The sequence below is a fragment of the Oratosquilla oratoria genome, chromosome 34 (assembly GCF_046742065.1).
Source record: "Oratosquilla oratoria isolate Oo_2021 chromosome 34, ASM4674206v1, whole genome shotgun sequence".
NCBI lineage: Eukaryota > Metazoa > Arthropoda > Malacostraca > Stomatopoda > Squillidae > Oratosquilla > Oratosquilla oratoria.
The window spans coordinates 41505409-41530289 of record NC_134810.1 but is presented as its reverse complement, the minus strand read 5'-3'; the positions used below and the strand labels follow the sequence as shown (position 1 = coordinate 41530289).

The following is a 24881-nucleotide window of genomic DNA, read 5'->3' as shown; positions in this document are numbered from 1 at the left end:
GTTGAACTAGGAAAGGAGAAGGCAGGGGATAGGAGTGAGTGAAGAATAAATGTGTATGGATGATACTTTGATGGAGCCCAAAGGGATTTCTCCCCTTCTTCTCTATTTTCTGCATGAGGGGACAAGGAAGGAAGGTATCTGTGTAAGTGAAATGGCCCTCCTGTGGATGTACTGTGTCTTGTTGCATTGCTTCTGACTTGGGCAATGGGCAGGAGACAAGGTGGTGGATAAGAGTGGACTGCATGGGAGTGGGTGTGTGTCTTGATGGGCTATCTACCTTACAAGGGAGAAGAAGCCCTTGGTATATAGATAGTGTGCTTTGAGTAGGCTATCCCCTTTCAAGGGGGAAAGGGCCTTTGATTCAGTATATACATAACTGTTTCTTCCATAGAATCCTTCAAGGTTATGTTTTATACATTTCTCAAGGGAAATAATCTTTTTCAAAAAGTTCTGACAAATTTTATTGTGTACAAAAGTATTTACAAGTGTCAGCCAGGGATATATTCTATTCATAATGACTATTGCATTGGTTGCAAATCAGGTATTACAGACAAAAAACATACTTATATGCCTAAACTTTATGTACATAGCAGGGCTACAAATTCACAAATGGGACTAACAACGAGTAATTGGTGAGTGGTGGTTCTACATGATAGAAACTGTTGCCTCGAGTTTACAAAGTAGAAAACACACAGCCTCATAGTGGCTGACAGTGGTCTTTGGAACCTTCCATAGATCTCTCTGGGAAGAAACTTGGGACTGCTGTCTGTGTTTTATAAGTGTAGAAATGTTCCAATGTCATCAGCTGAAAGTGTTACAAAGAGGAGAGTAATTACGACTTGTCAGCCTCCCATGTGTGAAAAAGCATAAGAAATGCAGTTGAAGTTGGTAGAGAGGAATCCTAAATTCATTCCAGAGACTAAGCATCATCCCCTCAGGGTTGCACCTCCTCAAGAAGTTGAAGGGATTGATGGGTTTTGAAAATGGGTAGCTTCACTGTCCATCTTGCAGGACCACCACATGCAGGTACCAAACATTGGTCCCATATGAGATAAACATCAGGGAAAATCACCTCTCTATTGCCCATCTTCAACACCTCTACCTGTGGTGCAGCCTTGAGTGGCTGACATTTCATCTCTGGATCAAGTCCAATATATATCAATTGCAACTATATTTCCTCCACCATTTGAATAAGGAAAGCTGACAGCTGGTAACTGTTTCCCTATGCTAACATCTGCAAGTCAGTAACACAGAAGCAGTTCTACACTAACACAATACAGACAGCCATCCAATATTTTTTCACATCAATCAGTTTATTGCTGGAGTTAATATATTTAGGCTAGACAGTATTTTCCTTCCTCTTTGATCTGCTGTTTGTGTGTACAGCTATACTTGGGTGATGTGTGTTCATGTCACCAGCCAGTATGTGGTCTGCTGGGTCAATGAGAGGTTGGAGTTAAGGACTCTGTCTTGGGATGCCAATGTGGAGGGTGGTATATAGATATTTGTGATACTGTATGTTGTTTTCTTTATTTGTGTTTCAGATATGATTATTTCTGTTGTAGTGTCTATTACTGACAAATGAATCTCTTCTGTTTTGTTGGAGAAGGGTATGCTGTTGAGTCCTACTTTAAGATGAGCTTTGCCTTTGCTGCTTGTGGTGTAGTCAGTGAATGTGAGTAGCGTGATTAGAGACACTTGGTTTCTTTTCTAAGTGTGATGTGTATGATGTGTCTCCATAAGAATTACTGCAACTGTGTGTATTTCTTTGTAATTCTATTATTATTTATTTGCAATATGCTTAAAGCATATTTATTTTGTGTTGGAATGTTTCTGGAAGCAAGTGTAGGTGTATTGGCAGCATGTCCAATTCCTTGTATACTGGATAAATTGCTTGTGAGGGTGGTGCATGTAAGATCTATCTATTGGTTATCTCCCTTATAAGGGGGACAATGATGCTGATGACATTCCTGACACTGTCTGGCTAAGCAGTCCCAACTCCCAGAGGAACACGAAGGCTGGAAGAGGATTTTCCCATAAATCCCTTTTAGAGTATATGTTGTGTTGTTGGCATACATAATTGTGTACAATGCAGATTTTCATAACATGTTGAACAGTATGGGGTGAAGAGTTACATCCTGGACATTCATCGATTTGCCTCTGGTAACATAGAAGCACTGGATGGTGGCTTCATCAAAGAAACCTTTGGTATATAGATAGATATACCAAAAGGCTTTTTCCCCCTTACATGGGAGGTAGCCAACCAAGGCATGCACCCATCTCCCATCCAACACTCATTTGCCTCCCTTCCATCTTAGCTCCTTGTACATTAAAGGCTGTTCCTACTCCCTGCCCACTCCCAGGGTCAGAAGTATTGCAATAAGACACAGCAATCCACAGCAGGGCTCAACAGCCTAAGCTAGCATGTAAGATGGAGCCAGGAATTATACATAAGAACATAAGAATGAAGGAGACTGCAAGAGACCATAAGGCCTACACTAGGCAGCTCCGTATCCATCACCACCTGTCATCCCCATCCATAAAGTTGTCTAATCGTTTCTTAAAACAACTGATAGTTTCAGTGCTTACTACATGGTTACTAAGTCTATTCCATTTGTTGACCACCCTATTAGTAAACCAAATCTTGCCTATTTCCTTCTTGAATCTAAATTTGTCCAGTTTAAATCCATTACTGCATGTCCTGCCCTGTTGTTTTAATATGATGACCTTGTTTGCATCACCCTTGTTAAAGCCTTTGATCCACTTGAACACCTCTATTGGATCACCCCACACTGCGTCTTTCCAGAGAGTGTAGGTTAAGGTGCCTAAGCCTCTCTCTGTAAGGCAAATTTCTGAGTCCATGTATAATTTGTGTAGCATTGGATCAAAATATGTGAGTAATCTATGGGTTTTGTGCGTGTTGGACATATGTAGAGGGTCTAGGTTGGTTTTTATGTTACTAGCTGGAAGGAGAAGGTGAGGCATGATAAGTTCTACAGCATTGACCTCCATACATGTAAAAAAGTAGTGTAAATAGGTAAGAAAGAAATAACAGAGTGATACAAAGGGTTTCTGGGCCTCTTCCACAGACCAAATGGACCTCTGGGTGTAAGTGTGAAATGTTGTGAGGATTTTGTGCAAAAGGCTGAAGCTTGACCTTTTTGCACTCAATTTGACAACGTTTCTTGACTTTACATCTTCTTCAGCAGCAGCATCTCCTCAAGTAGGCTCCACACAAGTCATGAGTTCAAATTTATATATGATAATTGGAAATCTAGGATATAGATTGAGTTGGAATTGTACATGAATTTGAGGCTAAGTATGATAAATAACTAGAGAATAGGAGGTAGGACCCAACGAATTTTGCTCCTTTCCTGTATACTATGATTAGGTAAATGCACATTGACATTCCTTTATTCACACATTAGATCTATGCGAGGTTCCAAGGACCACTGCCAACCAATGTTGGGCCGCAGGTGAAACTTAAGACAGTGAAACTTAAGGCAACAATTATTTTTTTTAAATATTATATATGTAACCATCTTTCATAGTTATATCACTCCTTGTAATTTTAAATCCCTGAGCTTTCAGCACTGAAAAAATAATAGTTTCATTTGGTAAATGAAAACATGTTTTTGAGATGTCAAAGGAAGTCATGATAATGCTCCTGTTATATGTAGATTATGATTTTCAGACATAAAAGAAAAAAAAAAGTGCACCACAACTTTCCAAAATTAACCAAGAAATTACTCAAAAACCATATAAAGGAGCTATTAACACTATCACACATTCATTCTTAGTACCAAAACTCAACATCTGGCATTTCTAAAATTTTCATGTGGTTAATACAAACCAGTGCAATTTTGAAGTCCATGCTAAGTATCCTGTTAGCATTGTATTTACCTAATTGTATTATATGGGAAGGGAGCTATGCTTGTGGTGACCCATCTTTGTATCTTTCAGGATCAACTTTTTTCTTAAAATCTACTTCTTCAGTGCTGTGTAGATTAGAATAACTCCTAGACCAGAAAGGAGCACACTGGACCTACAGAGAGAATAAAATTAAAGAAATATTGTATTAACATACATACACATACAAAGACCTTAATTCCCCTTTATTAGGGGGGATGGCCAAGTGAAAACGTACTTTTTTGCCCTAACTCTATGCAGGAGACAAATAGAAAGAAAAAAAATAGATCCTTAGTTTCTTTATTCCATTTCAAAGTCACTTTCAAAAAACACAGAAGCAATGCAAAGGTACTTTTGTCCTCTGTGCTAGGAGTAAAAAAAAAAAAGAAGAAGAATTAAAAGAAGAAGAGGTGGTCATAAGGGTGGTAAAGGGAGGTTAACAAAAAGGTAAGTAATTCTAGGGAGAGACTGAAGCAGTTGGTAACTGAGTTTGGAAGGGCATGAGTGAAATGAAAGTTACGAGTGAATGGAAGCAAAAATTAAGTGATGTGACGCCAAAGCATTATGATGGTGGCAGGTTAAATTTAACTATGAAGGGTGAGAAGCTTGAGGAAGCAGAGAGTTTTAAATATTTGGGGTCACATGTGGCAATGAATAGAGAAAAGGAACTGAAGATTCATCATAATGAATGAAACAAGTAAATGTCTGGGTAGAATGAAAAGTGTTATGAAGAATAGGTATTTGGGGAGGAATACAAAGAGAAGGATTTAGGAAGTTATTGTATGTGTATCAGTTAATCAATACACAGCCCCTGGTCTCTTGAAGAAAACCTGTGGCTTTCAAGTAACTGGAAACAGCCTCAGGATGGGTCCGTAAGTCATTCAAAGGAGATATATTGTGTTGATGTCTAGGGATAGTTAGTGTGGGACATTTTAGTATGAGGTGTTTTGTTTTCTCTATGTGGTGGTTGAATCTATGGCCAAGCCTATTTTATCTGGGTACTGTGTTAATGCTGGATGGTGTTCCGAGCACAAGTGTGTTAGTGTAGTTCTAATCAGGTGTGGGAGGGTTTTTTCTGTGAGGCTTATTTTTGGAGGTTGTCACTGGTGTCCCACCTGAAGAATGTTGTACTGCTTAGGTTGAGGACAGCAAGAAGAGGAAGATGCATCCCCCCCTCCCACACTCCCCAGGAACAATCTACTGTCTAAAACCAACATACACAATTCAACCCAAACTCCCCAAGGAGGTGCAGCCCTGATGGGCTGGCACCTGGTCTCTAGATTGGGACAAAGCCACTTAATACACCCTTACATACCCCTTCCAACAATCTTACTCTCTTATATCCTTGTTTTTTTCACACAATTAGGTCAGTATACTGGTGCCTGTCCTCGCATTTCTGCTTGTGATAGCTGGTGACATAGAAACCAACCAAAGCCCTTACTCGTACACTTACCCCCTCTATAAGGGAGAAGATAGACAGATTATAGCAACCATCATTTGATAGCTATAATAGCATGACCAATCAGTACTAATCTGTTTAATCCCAAACTACATCCAGACTGTTCAAACAAAAAATACAAATTAAACCTATCCTATCTTCCTTACATTTCCTTTTATATTTCACACATCTGCACAAATCTAACCTTTAAACAAAAATTCTTGTAGGAACTCACCATGCCACTCTCCTCATCACTGGTGAGTGTCTTATATGACTGTATTTCTGCACCTTTAACACAGGGTCATTTTTCAAACATCTCAAAATGTCCTGGGCACTGGAAAGTAACATTTATGATATACTCTACCTGGTTTACAGAGCAAGTTCACAAACTACTAAATATGGACAAAGATACAGAGTAGTTGTCTATACAATGTATCAATTCATACAAGAATATATCTGTTGCAGTACACATCATTTGATGAGTGATATGGGGAACATTAATCATATCAATCTATGGAACAATATCCTAACTCTACCCAAGAGGAAAAATGAAAACACATTGCATGTTCATACAAGACTGACTGCTAAAGGTACTACTGCACTTCAAGGGAGAGAAGCTAATCTTTGAGTTTACTTAAGCCTCCCATTACCCTTATCTCCAATTCCTCATTCCCTAGATTTAGGTCATGGCATGAACTATCAACTTGTAATTCCTCAATTCTAATTGGCTACCGCCCGTGTAAGGGGGGAAAAGCTTTTGGTATATGTATGTATGTTTAGAGAAAGCTGATTATTAGCACCTGTTCTCATTTTCCTATTAGCTGCTGAGGCTGAAACCACCTCAGATTCTTCTGCATGCTCCAATACAACAAATTATAACATAGATATACAGTAACTAAATGTGGCACTATGCTACAGATGTAATGAATAACCACCCCTTGGTGATAAACACAAACTAATGTGTAATTCCCATCAAATAGCATCATAATAATTATAATAATATGGTTTAACATCACAAACTCCCCCCTACCAGAAGGCTAGAATGGTGCCCTTCACAGAGGGCTTGTAGCATGGAATTTAATAAACCATGCCCTTGGTTCAACTTTGCCGGTGGCAGGATTCGAACCGCTATCCCCTCGACCTTCGCTGCAAGTAACAACGCCCTAACCCGTTCAGCCAGCGGTGTTAGGGCATAAAAACGGAAATGACACGAAGGGAGCTTAAAAGAGTCCATCATAATATACCCAGAAATACTTTAATTGAAAATACTAACCAGTCCCATGATGCTGCAGCAACAATAACAGATCTGGAATTCCTTGGCATTGTATCCACCAGTCCAAACTGCCTGAGTTCAACTGAAACATGGTCTGGGTTAAGAACTTTGCCATTTTGCCTTTCCACTACCACCCATGGAGGGCGCCTTGAATGTGGATCTTGACCATTCAGGTCCTGGTAGTTGAGAGAGAAGAAGAAAAGAACAAATGTGGGTGAATAAATTACTGAAAGAATCCATAAATGAAGTCAATACTATGATATGTAATTAAAAGGTTAGCATGTGTACAACATAAGTCCATATGAGCCCCACTATATAGCTTTATGATTTGCTGTTGGAATTTCTATTCTTGATGCCATGCATAGATTTATTTTCACTTTCCAGATTTAAACAATAAAACATACATAAATGTCAAGAAAAAGCCATCAACTAAATTCTGAGATAATGTTAACAACTTACTATGAAGCTGATAGCAGCCTGTTGTACCACTAACTTGTTGCAAAAATTTTTAAAGGCAAAAACATGTTCTCGTGGACTAAGCGGTCGATGTTGAGTTTGACTGAAAAAAACGTTAAATATGAAAGCTGCCAACTTGCTTCTTCACAATTTCTCACTTCCAAAACAAATCCAGGCCTCAACACTTGCACTAAATGCACAAAACAAATAAACTTTATCCACACAACTATACAATGGATGTATGGATAAAATTTTGCAGTAGGGCAAATATGTAAGAAATTTTTGGCAAAAGGTCACAAATTTTTGGGGGGGCTTTTGTGGATCTGGAGAAGGCTTGTGATAGGGTCGACAGACAGGCATTGTAGGAGGTATTGAAGATGTATAGGATAAGGGAAAAGCTGTTATGGGCAGTTTAGTTTTTACATGAGTAGTAGAGCTTGTGTTAGGGTTGGAAATGGTGAGTGAGTCGTTTCAAGTATTTTTACCTAGTTGTATTTTGCAGGAAGGGGAGCTATGCTTGTGGTGTCCCGCCTTTGTATCTCACAGTGTCTAGTTTGCTTTTAAACTCATGAATGGTTTTTGCACACACTATTTCTTTGTCCAGTTTGTGAAAGTGGGACTGTGTTAGGATTGTGTAATGTCAAATTATGCATGGATGGGGTGGTATATGAGGTGAATGTGAGGGTGATGTGCAGGATGATGGATGTACGTCTAGGCTAGCTATCTCCCTTATAAGAGGGAAGAGGCCTTTTGGTATATAGATAGACATCCTCTCAGGTGACCAAAATGCACATCACCCAATTTGGCTGCATACAATCCAAACTGTATTCTGAGACAGTATTCTTCATATAATAAGGATGGTACCCTCATATATAAATGAAACAGCTTGAAAATAAAAAGATTAATGAAAAAAAAAATAACAACTACAATTACTGAACATTGCCATCTTACATACATACATATACCAAGGGCTTTTCCCCTTTATAAGGGAGGTAGCCAAAGTCAAAAGGCATAATTCCACTCCCACCCATTTCACTCCTATCCACCACCCCTCCCTCTCTCCCTCTCATTTTGGCTCCTCCTGGGTGACGGGTCATTGCTGCATCTTAACCTTTGCCCTTGGTAAGTAATGCAGCAAGACCACAGCAAGGCCATTTCAATTAATCAGTGACCCCTTCTCCATCCTCTCATGCAGAAGCATTGAAGATGGGGAGAAATCCCTTCAGGCTGCATCAAAATATCATTTACACATAACTATTCTCTAACCCCCTATCTCCCCACCCACTCCCTTCCCTGCATCACAGTATCATCCATACACAGCCATTCTCCACTCACCCCTGTCTTCTGCCTTCTCCCTTCCTTCCTCAACAGACATCCCCCTCTTGCTCAATGCCCCTTTTACCCCATCCATCCATCTCATCCTCAGTTGCTCCCTCATGTTCACTCCATCCACCTCTGCCTTCCACACTTCTTTTACTAATCCTTCTTCATTCATTCTTCCCATATATCCAAACCATCCCAATCCCATCAAAAAACCATCACGAAACAAATAAGCAATAAAAAGAAAGTTGAGAAAAACACACAGAATCAATTAACAGTAACAGCAGTCAACAAATAAATGTGGAACACTATAAAACAATTAAAAAATTTGGAAATGAATGTACCCCTCTTCATGAAGGTGCAACCTAGAATAGAATCCCATCTCTGAAGCAACAGTGCACATCTCCCAAATAAGCTTAAAACATAATACAGTGAGACCTCTCATTAACGGACATTAATTAGCTGTGTTTGCGGTGTTTTCACTGTGTTTTTGGTGTTTTGGAGTGGTTTTTGGGTGGCATAGTGATTGCATGCACTAAACAACAGCACCAAAAACACCTAAAAACACAGCGAAAACACCGCAAACACAACTAATTGACATCCGTTAATGAGAGGTCTCACTGTACCTCATAAAACAGGAAGATATTCTAAAAGCCCCTCTCCTCTTATAAGGCAAGTCACCAGCCAAGGCCTGCACCCACCCTTCACCCATTCCACACTCGTTTGTTTTCCCTTCTATCTTATCTTCGTGTGAGTGATAGGCCATCCCAATCCTTCACCTGCTACCTGGACCAGAGGCAATGCAGCAAAACACACACATGTACACATATACAAAAAACATACAAGAATTTAAGAACAAACTAGATGCTGAAAGATACAAAGTCGGGTCGCTACGAGCATAGCTCCCTTCCCGTATAATACAACTAGGTAAATACACATACATATATACATGCATACAATACACACATACATGCAGCATCTATCTATCTACACACCAAAATTCCTCTACCCCCTCACAAAGGAAGTAATTAGCCAAGAGATGTACCCACCCTCTACCCATAATATGCACCCACCCACTGGCAACAAAATACTAGAATGAAACCTCTGAAGTCAAAATATATTTTACTTACTTCTGCATTTGTAGCAGACTGAAAATATGTGCCATGTTGAGAAAGCAGTAGCCCGTGAGGAAAGCATCATAACCAGCCTCGTGGTAAAATGTTTCCTTCGTATCTGCACCAATAACCAGAGAAAGATAAAAAATATATATATTATTGAAATTTAACCTTCTCAAACTTACAAGCCTTCATATGTACATATTTGATCCACACAGACCATGGATCATGTCCTCCATGAGTGCTGTCTTGGACCATCCTGCATTGACATTGACCTATTAGAGGCAAAACAAACTGCCCTAACATGGGTGCAATCCTGGTGTGATAAGATACGATGATGACCTTCTCAATAAAACAACTGAAAGTTTTGTGGACAACAAATTTTACAGAAAAGAAGATAACATTATTAAAAAGAAAATGAGAATAAAATAAATAAATGAACAAGATATTCTTAATAAATTAAATGTAATACTGGTTGGATGAGGTATATACATACATATATCAAGGCACGGGGGTGAACAGGCATCAGGCAAGGTATACAAGTCAGTGTATTGAGTGAATGAGGGGAGAGAAGGGAGGGAATGAGAAAAGTGCAGTGGAAGAAAAAGTATGGAGAATAATTAGCTAAGGTTAGGGCGTCGTTACTTCCGGTGAAGGTCGAGGGTGAGGGCAGTTCGAATCCTGCCGCCAGTGAAGTTGAACCAAGGGCATGGTTCATTAAATTCCACACTACAAAGCCCTCTGTGAGGGACACTGTCCTAGCCTCCAGATAGGGGGGAGTGTGACGTTAAACCATAAAAAAAAAAAGAAAAAAAGAGAGAGAGAGATTGGTAAGCATTATAAGTGAAAGAGAAACTAGCCAGAAGAGTCTTAGTCATCGGAATTGACAAAGAAGCAGGTAATAACAAGGATAAGGTAAATGAGACATCACCCTGTGACAACTGTATGTTAGAAAATTAGAGAATAGGAGACAGGACCCAATGAACATTGCTCCTTTCCTGTATACTACAATTAAGTAAACACAGTAGCAGCATTCTTATCCCCCTGCTGCAGCAGTATGAGAGAAGAGGTTGTGTCCAAGGAGTGGTACAGGACAGATTTAGAAAGAACTGCGGAAATGCCCAGCACTCCTTTATGAGTGGAAATTGGTCTCCAAACACAAAAGAATGATGTATGACTATTCCACAGGGATGTCACTTAAGTCCTTAACCACTTCAGTATGAGTCAAATTCTCACGCATAGCATCGGCTACCTTATGTACGATTCATCACCCTACTCGCATTATAAAATATAAAGTCACTGCTGTATTACTCGTTCTCCTTTACTCTTGAGTAATAATAATCACAGAAAATGTGATCAAACCAGTTCACAGAATACAGGGTTAACTCATGTACAACTACAAAACAATATGCAATCAAGATGCCAATGCCAGGATCCTTGTGTACCCAAAATACAACTAGGTAAATACTCGCACTTCATGACGCCTATACTGGCGTCATTGTATCAAAGTCCTTAACCTTTTCCATATGATGATGATTACATAGGCATCATGAGGCATAAGTGGGAATACAAGGATGCTGGCACTGGTATCCTGATTATATTTATTTTATAGTTGTAGCTGAGTAACCCCCATCCCCCCAAATTCTGTGAATTAGTTTGATCACATTTCCTGTGTTTATTATTACTCAGAGTGAAAAAGAATGAGTAAATTAGCAGTGACTTTATATTTCATAATGCAAGTATTGTAATGCATAGTCAAACCATCTTACATCAGGCATCCAATGCTGCACTTGAGAATTTGACTTGTATTGAAGAGCTTAAGTAGTGAATACATATAACTTATAGCCAATATCCCAGTATGGGGACAGCAAAACAAAGCAGTAACATTACATACCATCAAGTGACTAAAAATAAGAACTTTCAGATCAAATATCCAAAACTTACTATATTTGTTTTCCTCTGGAACAAATTTCAGAACTGGTCTGTAGAGGACAAAATATTGGTCTTGAAGAGACTTTGCAAGGGACCCCAGACTGAAGTTGTGGAGATTCTCTGCTGATCCTGTAAATATATAGTGTGTCAGAATTGCTTATGAATTTGCTTTGATAAGCCAAACATACAAGCTTACATATGTATATATTTGGTACAGTAAGTCCTCGTCATATGGTACATATGCATTCCTGAAAACCTTACCGCAAATTGAAATTACCATATACCAAACCCATAACATGTAATAATAGGATATGGCAGACATACCTTCACCCTGCTCTTTCCTCTTCAAAATATCTAGCGGATACTGTATCTGTGAATTTTTCTTACCGTAAATAGAATCGAGGGTAGTAATTACCAAATACCGTAACTGTGAATTTACTGGATAAAGAATTACCGTATAAGGAGGACTGACTGTAGTAGTGTTCAGGGTCAATCAATCAATCCATTGCCCTTGGTCTCTGCTACACAAAATCTGCACCCTGTGGGTAACCAACAATAGCCTCTTGGTCACACCACATATCATTCAGAGAAGTTATATTGTGTTGTCTAGGGATTGTTAGTGTGGGCCATCACAGTATGTGGAGTATTGAGTTTGGTGGTCTGTCTTTTGAAGGGCTTGTTCAATGATCTGAGTCTGTATGTGTTTTTGTCAAGATGTTTTGTGTGATATAGGTGTTAGGTTGTTATGGATGTTTGAGGACATTAAAAGGATTAATAAAACTGACAAGAGGCTATCTCAAGGTTTTGGACAAAAGAGTCATAAGGTTTGGTTTAGCAAAGCAGCTTATAAGGGAACCTAACCTTCACACTAGGCAAGAAACATACCAGCATGCCTGTGCTCAAGACACCATCAGCACCTCTTCAATACAATGACACTTACATGGACGTCATGAGGCACAAGTGGGTATACAAGAATGCACCAGCGTCTTGATTATATTTATTTTGTAGTTGTAGCTGAGTGACCCCCAAATTCTGTGAACTGGTTTGATCACATTTTCTGTGTTTATTATTACTCAGAGTGAAAGAGAATGAGTAATACAGCAGTGACTTTATATTTTATAACACAAGTAGTGTGATGCATTGTACATTAGGCATCCAATACTATGTGTGAGAACCTGAATTGTATTGAAGAGGTTAAGACAATACAATTGTAGAATGAGCCTAGCCACAGATTCAAACTGATGCAACCACCACACAGAAGACACAAAACACTTCATACAACTTTATCCCACACTAAAAATCCCATGACAACAGCACTATCTCTTCTCTAAGTGACTTATGGTCCCTCCTGAAGGCTGCTGTCAGTTTCCTGGAGGTCATGGATCTTCTGCAAGAGAGATCAGGGACAACAGATTGACTTGATATAGTTTAACGTCACAAACTCCTCCCATCGGAAGGCTAGGACAGTGCCCCTTACAGAGGACTTTGTAGCATGGAATTTAATGAACCATGCCCTTGGTTCAACTTCACCAGTGGCAGGATTCGAACCGCCATCCCCTCAACCTTCGCCGCAAGTAACAACGCTCTAACCTGCTCAGCCAGTGAGCTTCCCAGATTGATTGACTTAACCTACAAAAATTTACATTACTTTTCTATTTGTAAACTACATTTGAGCCAAACCCAGCATAATTCTTCTCTATTTGTTCCTACTGATCCCCTCTGCAGCTTTTCTTATCTCAGATGGTATTCATATTATAACTATCAGCAATCTAATGCTCAACTCTATGTAAAAAGAACAAGTGGTTTTTGAGATATTTATATACATTTTTTTCTTTTCTTTTCTTTACCTCCCCACCATGCCCAGGAATTTGTTAGTAAACACAGTCATTTTTTCCTTCAACTCAATGACTGCCATAATCAGCTGCAGTGGTGTTCCTTAGAATGAAATGGTTGTGTCTGTCTTAATTAACCCTTTTAACCTCTTTTACAGACTTTATTCTGACTGATATCAGAAGAAAATTCTACTGTAGGCCCTCTGGCTCAAGGGTGATAAATAAATAAATTTAATTTCATTATTAAAGAGAACTATAATGGTTAAACAAACCTTTATTATTTCCATTACGTTGTGCATCCTTAAGCTTCCACTTAAGTCTTCCTGCCAGATACTTAGTGTCATATATCATAGGGAACAGGTTACAGTAATCCTCCTTAAACTTGGCGTAGGAGCTAGGCAAGCTCTGATAAAACTTTTTTAAAAAGAGGCATTTTAACATAAGACATTATATTTCTCACTTTTTTATCTTAGCATATGACTGCTAACTTCTTACTTGATGATCATTTCTAAAGCTGGTATCCTTTCTAACGAATTTCACCTTATGCCAAAGTGTAAAACTACTCAAAAAACACTATATCTCAACAAAATCATTCTTACCAATAGTTAATGTGACAAGTTTTACCATAGAAATAATAAACAATTTCTTCTTTACCTGTTTGTACATGAGAATCAGGTCTAACATTGGATTGTGCAACACTATTGGCTTCTGGCACTTTAGTAAGTACCTGAAGACATGTGTAAAGCCAAGGATTTTGTCTATGTAATCATTGACGAGGCCTTCACAGCTAGGATCCTGGCTGTCAATATGCTGGCGTTTGCCTGGACTGACCTTTTCAATTACTATCTGTAAATAAACAATTACATACATATACCAAAGGCTTTTTTCCCCTTATAAGGGAGGTAGCCAAAAAACAAAAGCATAAAAACCACTCCCACACATTCCATCCCTATCACACTCCACTCCCCTCCACCCTCTTATCTTGGCACCTCCTGGATGACAGGTCATCCCTACATCTTGTCTACTACCCTGGATCAGAAGGAGTGTCGCAAGACACAGCACATCCACAGCAAAGCCGCTTCATTAAATCGGCGACCCTCCCCCCCTCTCCGTCCCTTTAGTAAAGGAAATACATGAGGTGATATGGGCATGTGGAAAGAACTAATGACGATAGACCAGCAAAGAGATGTAGAAAGTAGAAATGGATGGGGTAAGCTTCAGAGAGAGACTGAGAATAAGACGGATGGATACAGTGGAGGTTTTGGATACACACGAAATGTTTGCTACATGAGGAATGGAGTATAGATACAGGATCTTATTATCACAGCTCTTGTCCCATATATTACAATTAAATAAATATAATTTGGTAAATATACTAAAAGAATTCTACCAACAGTTAAACATTTTTTCCCAGAGATACATGAGGAGTCTGAAGACTGTTAATAGCCACCTTTGTGATATAGGTTTCCACTTAGCGAAACTTTGGGTGCCAATTCTTATTATTATTACAACAAAGAAAATACCACAATTTTTGATGGTATACACACCACACAAAACTTACATATTGCTGGGAAACAATGACAAATTTCACATAATAATGATAACACATCTTCACAAAACTTGATGGCAATAAAATCTATCACAATCCCCGCCTATGTTAACCCAACTAAAAACAGGAATAAATTAAACCTTCTTGATCACAATCTCACATACCCACAAGACTTAGAAACAAGAAAATCATCATCATTAATGGAATGCATACACCTAGGGGTGCATCACTTCACTTGCACACTGATGCTATTTCCCATCTCATCTTGCACAAAACCCCCATGCAACCATCTTTCCCATTCCAAACAGCTCTCTTCAGGATTTGTTAATATGTTTCAACCAAGAGTTCTGTGGGTGCTCCTTTCATCTCCTCCAGTGAGAGTCATCTTTTGTGGTAACAGCCTTATGAGTGGAATCAATATACAGTGAGACCTCTCATTAACGGACATTAATCAGCTGTGTTTGCGGTGTTTTTGCTGTGTTTTCGGTGTTTTTGGTGCTGTTGTTTAGTGCGTGCAATCACTATGTCACCCAAAAACCACTCCAAAACACCAAAAACACAATGAAAGCACCGCAAACACAGCTAATTAATGTCTGTTAATGAGAGGTCTCACTGTACATGAAAACAGCTATGTATATATTCCATACTATTCAATTCTTGTGTTAAGGTTACTTTCATCAATATTCAACATCATGCACTAAAAATAAATATCCCAAACACAAATTCAAACATAGACAAGGAAATTTATTCATGAAAACATGAAAGTACAAAGAACTCACCTCCCCATTTTGTCTGACCACATGTGCTGTATCGAACCTTAATCTTATTGCTGTCATAAAGCCAAAATCAGATGTATATTCTCCAAAAGATGGAATAACTTTGGTGTCACCTTCTTCAGCAGTGGATAACCAAGTACTGATTTCAGGAAGCTGGTCTTTAACCTAAGATGATAACAGTAACAATGATAAATAAAATGGCATAGAAGATAAAAATCAGGCTATGCATATCAATCAATTAATCCACTGACCCAGGTTAGTCTTGCAAGAGACCCATAACCCCCTGGTAAGTGGCAACAGCTTCTGTCTTGGCCCACACAGCTTCCCACACAGAGTGATAGATACTTGGAACAAATTAGACAACGAAACAGTGTGTGCAAACACTATTCAAGATTTTAAGAAAAAACTTGATGCTGAGAGACAGAAAGACGGGCCACCATGAGCATCTCTCTTCCCATATAATACATACATACATACCACTCAAAGAGGACATATTGTGCTGCTGCTTGGATAGAATGACAGCAGAGCAATGTAGGATGAAGTGTTCAGTGGCTTCTGTGAGGTGATGATAGTGGCTTGAATGTAGTTGTGCCCATGTGAATTTTGCCTGTCAGGGAAGTAATTACTCAGTTGGGCTAATGTCTGAGGAAACTTGTCGAAGAACTGGATTGGTCTTTTGAGTGTTTGCTTTGTGATCTAGGTATATGTTTTGTATGGATATATATTCCGAGATATTGATAGGTGGTTGTTGCATCTAGTTGGTCATGCTTTTGTAATTTGGTATGAGGAACAGGTAGGATCAACGGCTCTTGTGATCAATGTCATGGTGAAGGAGCCTCCTTTGACTCCATGTTAATCTGAGGAGGTGGGTAGTCCGGTTATTTTTAATATCACATTTTCCATCAACTTGAACATTTGTGTACAAATCTGGAGAAGCTTGTGAGCAAATAATGATTTGCCTTGATTTTCTCTTATGGGAGATCAATGGTCCCAAAACATTCAACAATAGCCCCTGAGTTGGCTTACAAACCTCACAGAGAAAAAGGTTTGTACTGCTATCCATACACTATGTTAAGCGATGTAAGATTATTCATTCTGTGTCCTCACCATGGTACATGTCTCTATTTCCAGGCTGATTATGTGCTGATACTGGCCAAGTGCTGGGCAGTGACTTGATCAGAAAAGGTTTAAGTGACTCTTATGTGTCTCAGTATGCTTTCCCATCTGGACTTATGTCCGGTGGTACGTGTCTTTCTTTGAGAGTGATGTTATGTAGAGTATAGATCAAAAAGGGGTGTATGTCTCATAGAATCATTATGTCAGTAGTATGGTCCCCACACAGATTAAAGGATATAAGCAAGATTGAAAGAATACAAACTGGTCCCCAGCCTGGCAGATAAACCATATGAGGAAAGACTAAATGTACTGGATCTGCCAATTTTGAAAGACTGAAGAGAAAGAGATGACATGATTACATTGTTCAGGTCACTTAAGGAGATAGATTGTATTGATAGAAGAGATCTCCTGTTTGAAGATGGTAGGGCTTTAACAGGTTATGGAAGTAAATTAAGAAAGACCATATGTCAAAAGGATGTGAAGAAATACAGTTTTCCATACAGATGTATAAATATGTGGAACAGCTTAGAAGGTGATATAGCCCAAGCTCAAACAATACGTGGGTTCAAATCTAAATATGATAATTGGAAATCAAAGATATAGAATAAGTTGGAACCATACATGAATTTGAGTCTAGGTATGTTAGAAAATTGGAGAATAGGAGACATGATCCAAAGAGTATTGCTCCTTTCCTGTAAACTACAATTAGGTAAATACAAGTAGATACCCATCCTTGATCTCTTGTAAAACAATACTTGCCACTATGGCAACTGCAGTGAAGCCAGCTATGCTAGTCAGAGTATCAGCAGCAATAAATGATTATGAAGTTAAACTAACAATGTAAAATATAACCAGTACCTCGTACGATAATCTCATTGTGCTCTGCCCCATGGCAATGGCACTGATTTCTGTTCGGAGTGCGTTCTCCTGGTCTTGATTGATGTACGAGATCCCATTATAAAGCCACTGTTGATAAAAAAAATACAAAAGATATTAATCCTTTCTTAAATGAGCATTAGCAAATTATCTTCCACACCATGATCATAGCATTCATCTTATTGTTCTAATTAGATTTGCATATCTGAATCTGAGAGGAAACTTCTAACCTAATGCTTGTTTCTTTATGGTCTTCTCTACAAACAAGAATAAAGATATTATGTATCAAAACAATATATGCATAGAATATGGTAAAAGACTTACTTGTGTGCTATATTTAAAAAAAAAAAAAGATACATACATATACCAAGGCTTTTTCCCCCTTCCAAGGGAGGTAGCCAAAAAGGGAAAGGCATAAAAACACTCCCACCCATTTCATCCCTAAATACACTCCACACCCCTCCCACCCTCCCTCTCATCTGAGCACCTCCAAAAAAAAAAAAAAATACTATCTGAAAAAGCCTTACCTTATTAAAGTCAAATTTGTACTTCTTTAGAAATTCAAGACTTGATGCTTGACAAAGGAAAGTTTCATCATGGGATGCTAAAGACGAAGGACAGAGGTAAAAATTGTATGTTGTGACATTATATGCATTACTATCCAAGGTCCCCTGAAACAAAAAAAAGTTGAGTACATCATGCACAGGAAGATAGAGAGAATGATGAATTCACAATGTTTCTGTCCAAGGAAATTCTTGGGTACATTTCCTAATATGACAGAAGGCTAAGAGTTCATGACAATTAATGAACACAGAAATCTAATAATACATATAGGAATATAACAGACTGGAAGAAAAGATAACAGAGTGAAGGATATAAGCAAGATCAAGAGAATACATGGGGCAGCAACCAAACTGGTCCCCAGCCTGGCAGACAGACCATATGAGAGACCAAATGCACTGGGTCTGCCAACTTTGAAAGATTGAAGAGAAAGAGGTGATATGATTACAGTATTCAGGTCACTAAAGAGGACTGTATTGAGAGAAGAAATCTGATTAAAGATGGGAGGACTTTAAGAGATCATGGAAGCAAATAAAGACCATATGTCTAAAGGATGTGAAGAAATAGTTTTCCATATAGATGCATAAATACTTGGAATAGCTTAGGAAGTGATATAGCCCAAGCTCAAACAATATATTAAAATCTAAATATGATAACTGGAAATCAAGGATATAGATTCAGTTGGAACAGTACATGAATTTGAGGCTAAGTATGATAAAAAAAATTAGAGAATAGATGGGACCCAACTTATGAATAATAGCAAATCCAAGTGTTTTAAAAATCTTTGAGAAACCTTGTCAATCAACTATTTCATTATCATGACACTCGTATATACTTACTGCATAAAGGGACATCCCAAGCTGGCATATTGTAAATTTTTGTGTGCTTTTGGACAACTTATGGAATCTCTTGGCTCCATCATCAAACAAACTGGAATGTATGCAGAAAAGTTTTAGTGAATACATTAAATTAAAGTGAAAGCGTTAAGCATCTAAGAGCCACTGCAGGACTGCCTGAGGGACAATACAGCTTGTACCTTACAACAATGTCATCCAGCTTGGAGTGAAGTGCATGTAGAGTATCAAGTATGAGAAGCCATGAAATTGCAATTTGAAACATTGTCTAACATTTCCAAGGTTCCAAGGGATTGAATCCAGGATTCCTGCATTGAAGGCAGGAATGCTACCCACTGCTTCATGTAGGTTCCCCATGTGGAGTAAAGGTAGCAAGTAAATATTTGGATGGATCAAAAAGTGTCATAAGAAATAAGTAGTTGGGGGTGACTCTAAAGAGAAAGAGTGATTATACCCATGATGCAGAGACTTTGAATATAAAAGAGACAGAAAGGAAGATACTGAATGTTTCTGAGATGAAGCATTAGAAAAAAAAAAAAAAAAACATGAGAGGTGTTACAAGAATGGACAGAGTGAGAAATATGAAGGTGAAGCAGAAAATGGGAAGGGAGCTGTCAGAATAAGTAGATCAGAGAATGTGGAAGTGGTTTGGGGAAATGAAAATATTAATGAGGAAAGATTAGCAGAGTATAGAAAACAGAAATAGATGGACTGAGCCTGAGGAGAACAAGAATGAGATGGATAAATATGCAGGACAGTGTATGATAATGCAGTCTGTGTCTTCTGTGTAGTGGTTGATCCTATGACAATAAGTGTCTGATGCCACATCAGTTCTGTCCTGGCACTGTTTTAGTATGGGGTAATGGCCTGATTACATACAAATTGACGATAAGATTAGGTTAGGTCAGTATATGAAATAGAAATGGATCGATGAAGAGGTTTGGAGAGGCTTGTGTTCAACTGTAGGTTCTGAATAGTTGGCTGACTAAATCAATCAATTAGTCTATAATTTTCATAATTGTAACTGTAGTTACTACATGACAATATAAGATGAATGACTGTGATACTCATTCCTTATTCACTAGCAATCTGCCATGCTTATGATAATTAAAAACAATAAAAGTAACTCACTTAGATTTGAATGAAACATCTGACATGAGCCCTGTGAACTCGGTGTCAATTGCTACAAAGGAACATGCCTTTATAGTATCTTTAATCTGTGGCAGAAGTTCTTCAAAGTTTTCTTTCACAACATCCACCATTTCAACAGTCAATCCTTACTATTAATCAACTGCAAGAAGAAATTATCCAAATCAAAGGTGTGATCATAGACCCAAGACCCAAACAATGTTCAGTTTATATATCTAGAAATATTCCAATGTTTCAAATCTAAAATTAGACAGACTAAAATAAAACTATAATTATTTCTATAAAGGAATGTTTTTAAGTTATAAGTGATACAGTAAACCATACCCTTTTGATAAATAATGTACTAACACACATACATATGACAATTCATTTTTGTATAAAGTGCCCTTAGCAAGACATTAAAAACAGCATTATGAACTACAATCAACTATAGCCTCTATAACTAATATATTTATGTTACTTCTACTGCACTGTGACAACCTATGGAATCTCTCATGAATTGCATTACCATAAAAGTCAAACATAACTTGATATAATAATAGTTTGGTAGCAGCCAGGATTAAAGGAAGACACTATTTACAGCTTGCTTGGAAGATATTTTCAGAAGATTGAGTTGGGAAAAGAAAGGTTTAAAAATCAATGGCAAATATTTGAACCACCTGAGATTTGCGGATGACATTATTGCAGAAAAAGCAGAAGACTTGCAAGATATGCTGAGTGATCTAAACAGGGAAAGTGTCAAAGTAGGTTTAATAATGAATGAAAGTAAAACCAAAGTAATGTTCAACACAAAAGTTCAAAATAAAGAGGTTGTAATTGATGATGAGAGTCTTGAAGAAGTTGAAGAGTATAATTATTTAGGCCAGATAGTGAAAGTGACCAAAGATCATGATAATGAAATAAAAAGACGTATTATAATTGGTTAGAAAGTGTTTGGTAAGTATAATAAGATCCTGAGAGGCTCTCTACCTTTATGTTTGAAACGTAAAGTTTACAATCAATGCATTCTACCAGCAATAATCTATGGATGTGAGACTTGGAAACTAACAAAGGCAATGGAAACAAAACTAAGGACAGCACAGAGGAGAATGGAGAGATCAATGAACCACATTAGTTCATAGAAATTGGTACCGTCAAGCTCTCAAACCATTAAAATGCAGATATTTGTTTTACAGTGTTTATCAAACACTGTTCATGACTAACTTGAGGAGCAAACCAGGAAACACCAGACGCAGGACAGCACCAGGGGTAGCCCCAGGCTCTCCAACAAATACAAACACAAACTCACCTTTTTTAGAAACAGCGACAGGGCTACAAACCACTATGCACACTCTGACCAAAGCTGTAGAGCTCCAGGGCATGATACTGTCCACCCTAATGCAAGAAAAACATAGGAACTGGCCACCACTTCAGGCCCAGCCGGTGTTCCCTTGAACATCCGTTGTCTAAGTTGTCCAAACCAATTAGTCCATCCTAATGGGTAATATACAGGGCCTTCATCCTAAAAGCAATAGAAGTAAAGTTTCCTTTCTGAGAGAACTAACATTAGAAGAGGACCCCATGTTCATTGCTCTAACGGAGACTCACCTGACAAATGACGTGAAAGACTCTGAGATAGAAATAACCAACTACACCCCATTTAGAGCTGATACAGAAAAAAGAAGCCATGGTGGTGCAATGTTATCCCACTCAAACGGGGTAATAGAACTCATCGTCATACATATAACAAAAACCAACCTAATCACAGTGAACTGTTACCGCCCACCCCAGTGTAGCCTAGAAAGCGTCACAAATGCTACAAAAAGATTAAATTAAGTATTAGAGTCTACCTCATTCGCCATGACAGATATCATAATGTGTGGTGATTTCAACTTCCCTTTTATATGTTGGCCTGATGGCAGATCCTGTGGGGGCACTCTAGAAAACCAAGCCCAAGCCAAACTCCTAGAAACTGCTGACAAACTGTTCCTAAACCAACATATACTGGAGCCGACTAGACAGAGTAACATTCTCGACCTCTTCTTCACCAATAATGATGATTCGGTCAGCAACTACAAGATGGAGAAAGCAATCTTCTCTGATCATAACATAATTCTTGTTTATACAACTTATAGGAAAAGTAGGACAACGCAGGAATACCCGACTCCACCAGATATGACCCCCCTTGCCAGCTTCAACTTTTTCAGTGAAAAGGTAGACTGGGTACAGTTGCAGCGGGAGCTTAGGGAGATAGACTGGAATCTGGTACTACAGGAACCCGATCCCAACTCCAAATTAAACATACTGTTGAGGACATTGCTGGAGATGTGTACTACCATGTGCCAGGGAAAAATAAGAGAAAAGATCACAGGTACTCCATCCCACGTGATAGAAAAATCCTCATGAGAAAACGTGCCAACCTCAACGATAAACTCAGAAAAAGTAGCAATGACGCCCAAAAACTCTCAATCATCTAGAAAATAGAGGACATCGAACAAAATACCAAGCACTCGCACGAGGAATAGAGGAGAATTGAGGAAAACCAAGCTATAGAAAATATAAAGCACAATCCGAAATTCTTCTATGGCTAATGCAAAAAATTCTTGAAAACCAAGTCACAGATTGGACCCCTTGTAACCGACCAAGGAACCACAACAGACGATCCACAAGAAACCTGCTAGATGCTGGCACACCAGTACAACAGTGTGTAAAGCATACCAAAGAAGCAGGCCAAAATCCTCGACCCCACAACATTTTTCAATCAAGAGATAACAAATCAAAACCAACTTACCGACCTTCAAGTGACAGTAGAGGACATCATAAAGGCGATAAAGGAGCTAAGGATAAACTCGGCCGCTGGACCAGACGGCATTCCGGCGATCCTACTCCTAAAATGTAGCGAGGTCTTTGCAATCTCAATCCATATGTTGTGGCTATCTTCCCTGGACAAAGGTAAGATCCCAGCATTACTGAAACAATGTATAAAGGAGGAGACTGGACCTTGCCAAAGAACTATCGACCTGTTGCCCTCATGTCCCACATCATCAAAGTAATCGAGAAATGCGTAAGGGACAATGTGTTTACATACCTCGAAGAGAACAACCTCATAAAAGAGAACCAGCATGGTTTCAGAAAAGGTCGGTCCTGCCTTTCAAACCTACTGACACACTACAACTGGCTGCTACAGAACCTATCAGAAGGGAAGAATGTAGACGTAGTATTTCTAGACTTTGCAAAACCCTTCGACAAGGTAGACTATGGAGTTCTCCTCCACAAGGCAAGGGACCTAGGAATCTCAGGGAAGCTAGGAGTATGGCTTCACAACTTCCTGACAGACCATACCCAAACAGTCGCAGTCAATGGCATGAAGTCCAGCGAAACCAAGGTAGTAAGCGGAGTACCACAAGGCTCTGTCCTCAGCCCCCTCCTATTCCTAATTCATATGAACAACATAAATAGGAGAGTGGACTCAACCCTCCTGTCTTTTGCCGATGATACCCACATCAGTCGTGCAGTGCTGGAAAGTGAGTTTGTACACTATCTATAAAACGACCTTGACACAGTTTATGCTTGGGCTAATGTTTGCAATATGCAGTTCAATGAAGAGAAGTTCGAGGCCTTGAGATACGGCACCAACCAAAGTATTAAAGACAACACCGAACTCCACATGGAAAGGGGAATGAAAATCACACCCAAAGCCCATGTAAAATGTCTGGGCATTCATCTAGGTGACGACACCACTTTCCAGCACCATATCATGCAGACCGTGAAAAGAGCATGGGGGATGGCCAGCTGGGTACTAAGGACTTTCTCCTCAAGAGAGGTACAAGTAATGCTTACCCTTAGGAAGGTGCTTATTTAACCGATCCTGGAACACTGTAGCCAACTCTGGTCATCACATAAACAAGGAGACATCCAGAAGCCTGAGGCTGTCCAAAAGAATTACACCAGGCACAGCAGAGGGATGAAGGATCTCAACTATTAGGATTGCTTGGAAGCACTGTGTCTCTACTCTCCCAACAAAGGAGGAGAGAAAGGTACAGGGCCATCAATACATAGAAAATCCTAGACCCCATGCCCTCATCAATCAAGCCATATCACAGCGTAAGGCATAGACGCAAGTGTGAGATGTGAGAGACAAACTCTCCCACCAAGAGCCCCAGAGAGGTTTAAGTGAAGACCTTACTGGCATCCAGCCTAGGTCACGAGGGTCCAAAAATATTCAACGCCCCCCCAAAAGAAGTGAGAGAGAACCAAATGCTCGGTGGACAGCTTCAAGCGTGTACTGGACAGGTTTCTATGGAAGGTGCCAGACGAGCTCCCAGTGCCAGGCTACACCGCCATAAGTAGGTTGTCATCAAACACATTAACAGACCAACTGGCCCTTGTGAGGAGGGACAGCAGGACTGGCAGCAGCGATAGATCACTACGGCTGTGAGGACTGACGTCGGAACTTCTCCAAGTAAACCAAGTTAAATATTAAGAAAACAAGATTGGGGACATAAAGCAACATAGACCTATAATTAAGGTCATACCGTATATTTAAACAATTCGTGTTGTGATCCATGAAAAATTTTAGTATACCAAGACTATTGCTACAACCGTTTACAGTCATGATTAATTAGTTTACATACTGTACATCACACCCTTTACCAACTTGATGGCGATTTTTGGGTTATTGTTTACATACAAGACTACGTTCGTATTTTGACTTTGACTTTGTATTAGTTTTAAAAGTTGTGATTT

The 24881-nt window shown here is 39.0% G+C and overlaps 1 protein-coding gene across 4 annotated transcripts; it reads right to left on the bottom strand.

Annotated features, from left to right (window-relative positions):
- Positions 1-433: 433 nt before the first annotated feature.
- Positions 434-24852, bottom strand: LOC143018232 (pre-piRNA 3'-exonuclease trimmer-like). Of its 4 annotated transcripts, XR_012965739.1 has the most exons (15): positions 24770-24852; positions 20139-20298; positions 18993-19083; positions 18120-18263; positions 17575-17682; positions 15604-15765; positions 13930-14121; positions 13548-13689; positions 11456-11572; positions 9527-9629; positions 7080-7179; positions 6621-6796; positions 5583-5681; positions 3904-4045; positions 435-805 (listed from the first exon to the last, which is right to left on the bottom strand). XR_012965739.1 is itself a non-coding variant. In XM_076173478.1 (14 exons), the coding sequence occupies exons 2-14, from the start codon at positions 20267-20269 to the stop codon at positions 3985-3987; spliced, it is 1626 nt and encodes a 541-aa protein (XP_076029593.1). In that variant the 5' UTR covers positions 20270-20298; positions 24770-24852; the 3' UTR covers positions 434-3984. The 4 variants fall into 4 exon arrangements, 3 of the variants coding, with proteins under 3 accessions (XP_076029593.1, XP_076029595.1, XP_076029594.1); XM_076173478.1 differs by having other exon boundaries at positions 434-4045; XM_076173480.1 differs by having other exon boundaries at positions 434-4045; positions 24789-24819.
- Positions 24853-24881: the final 29 nt, after the last annotated feature.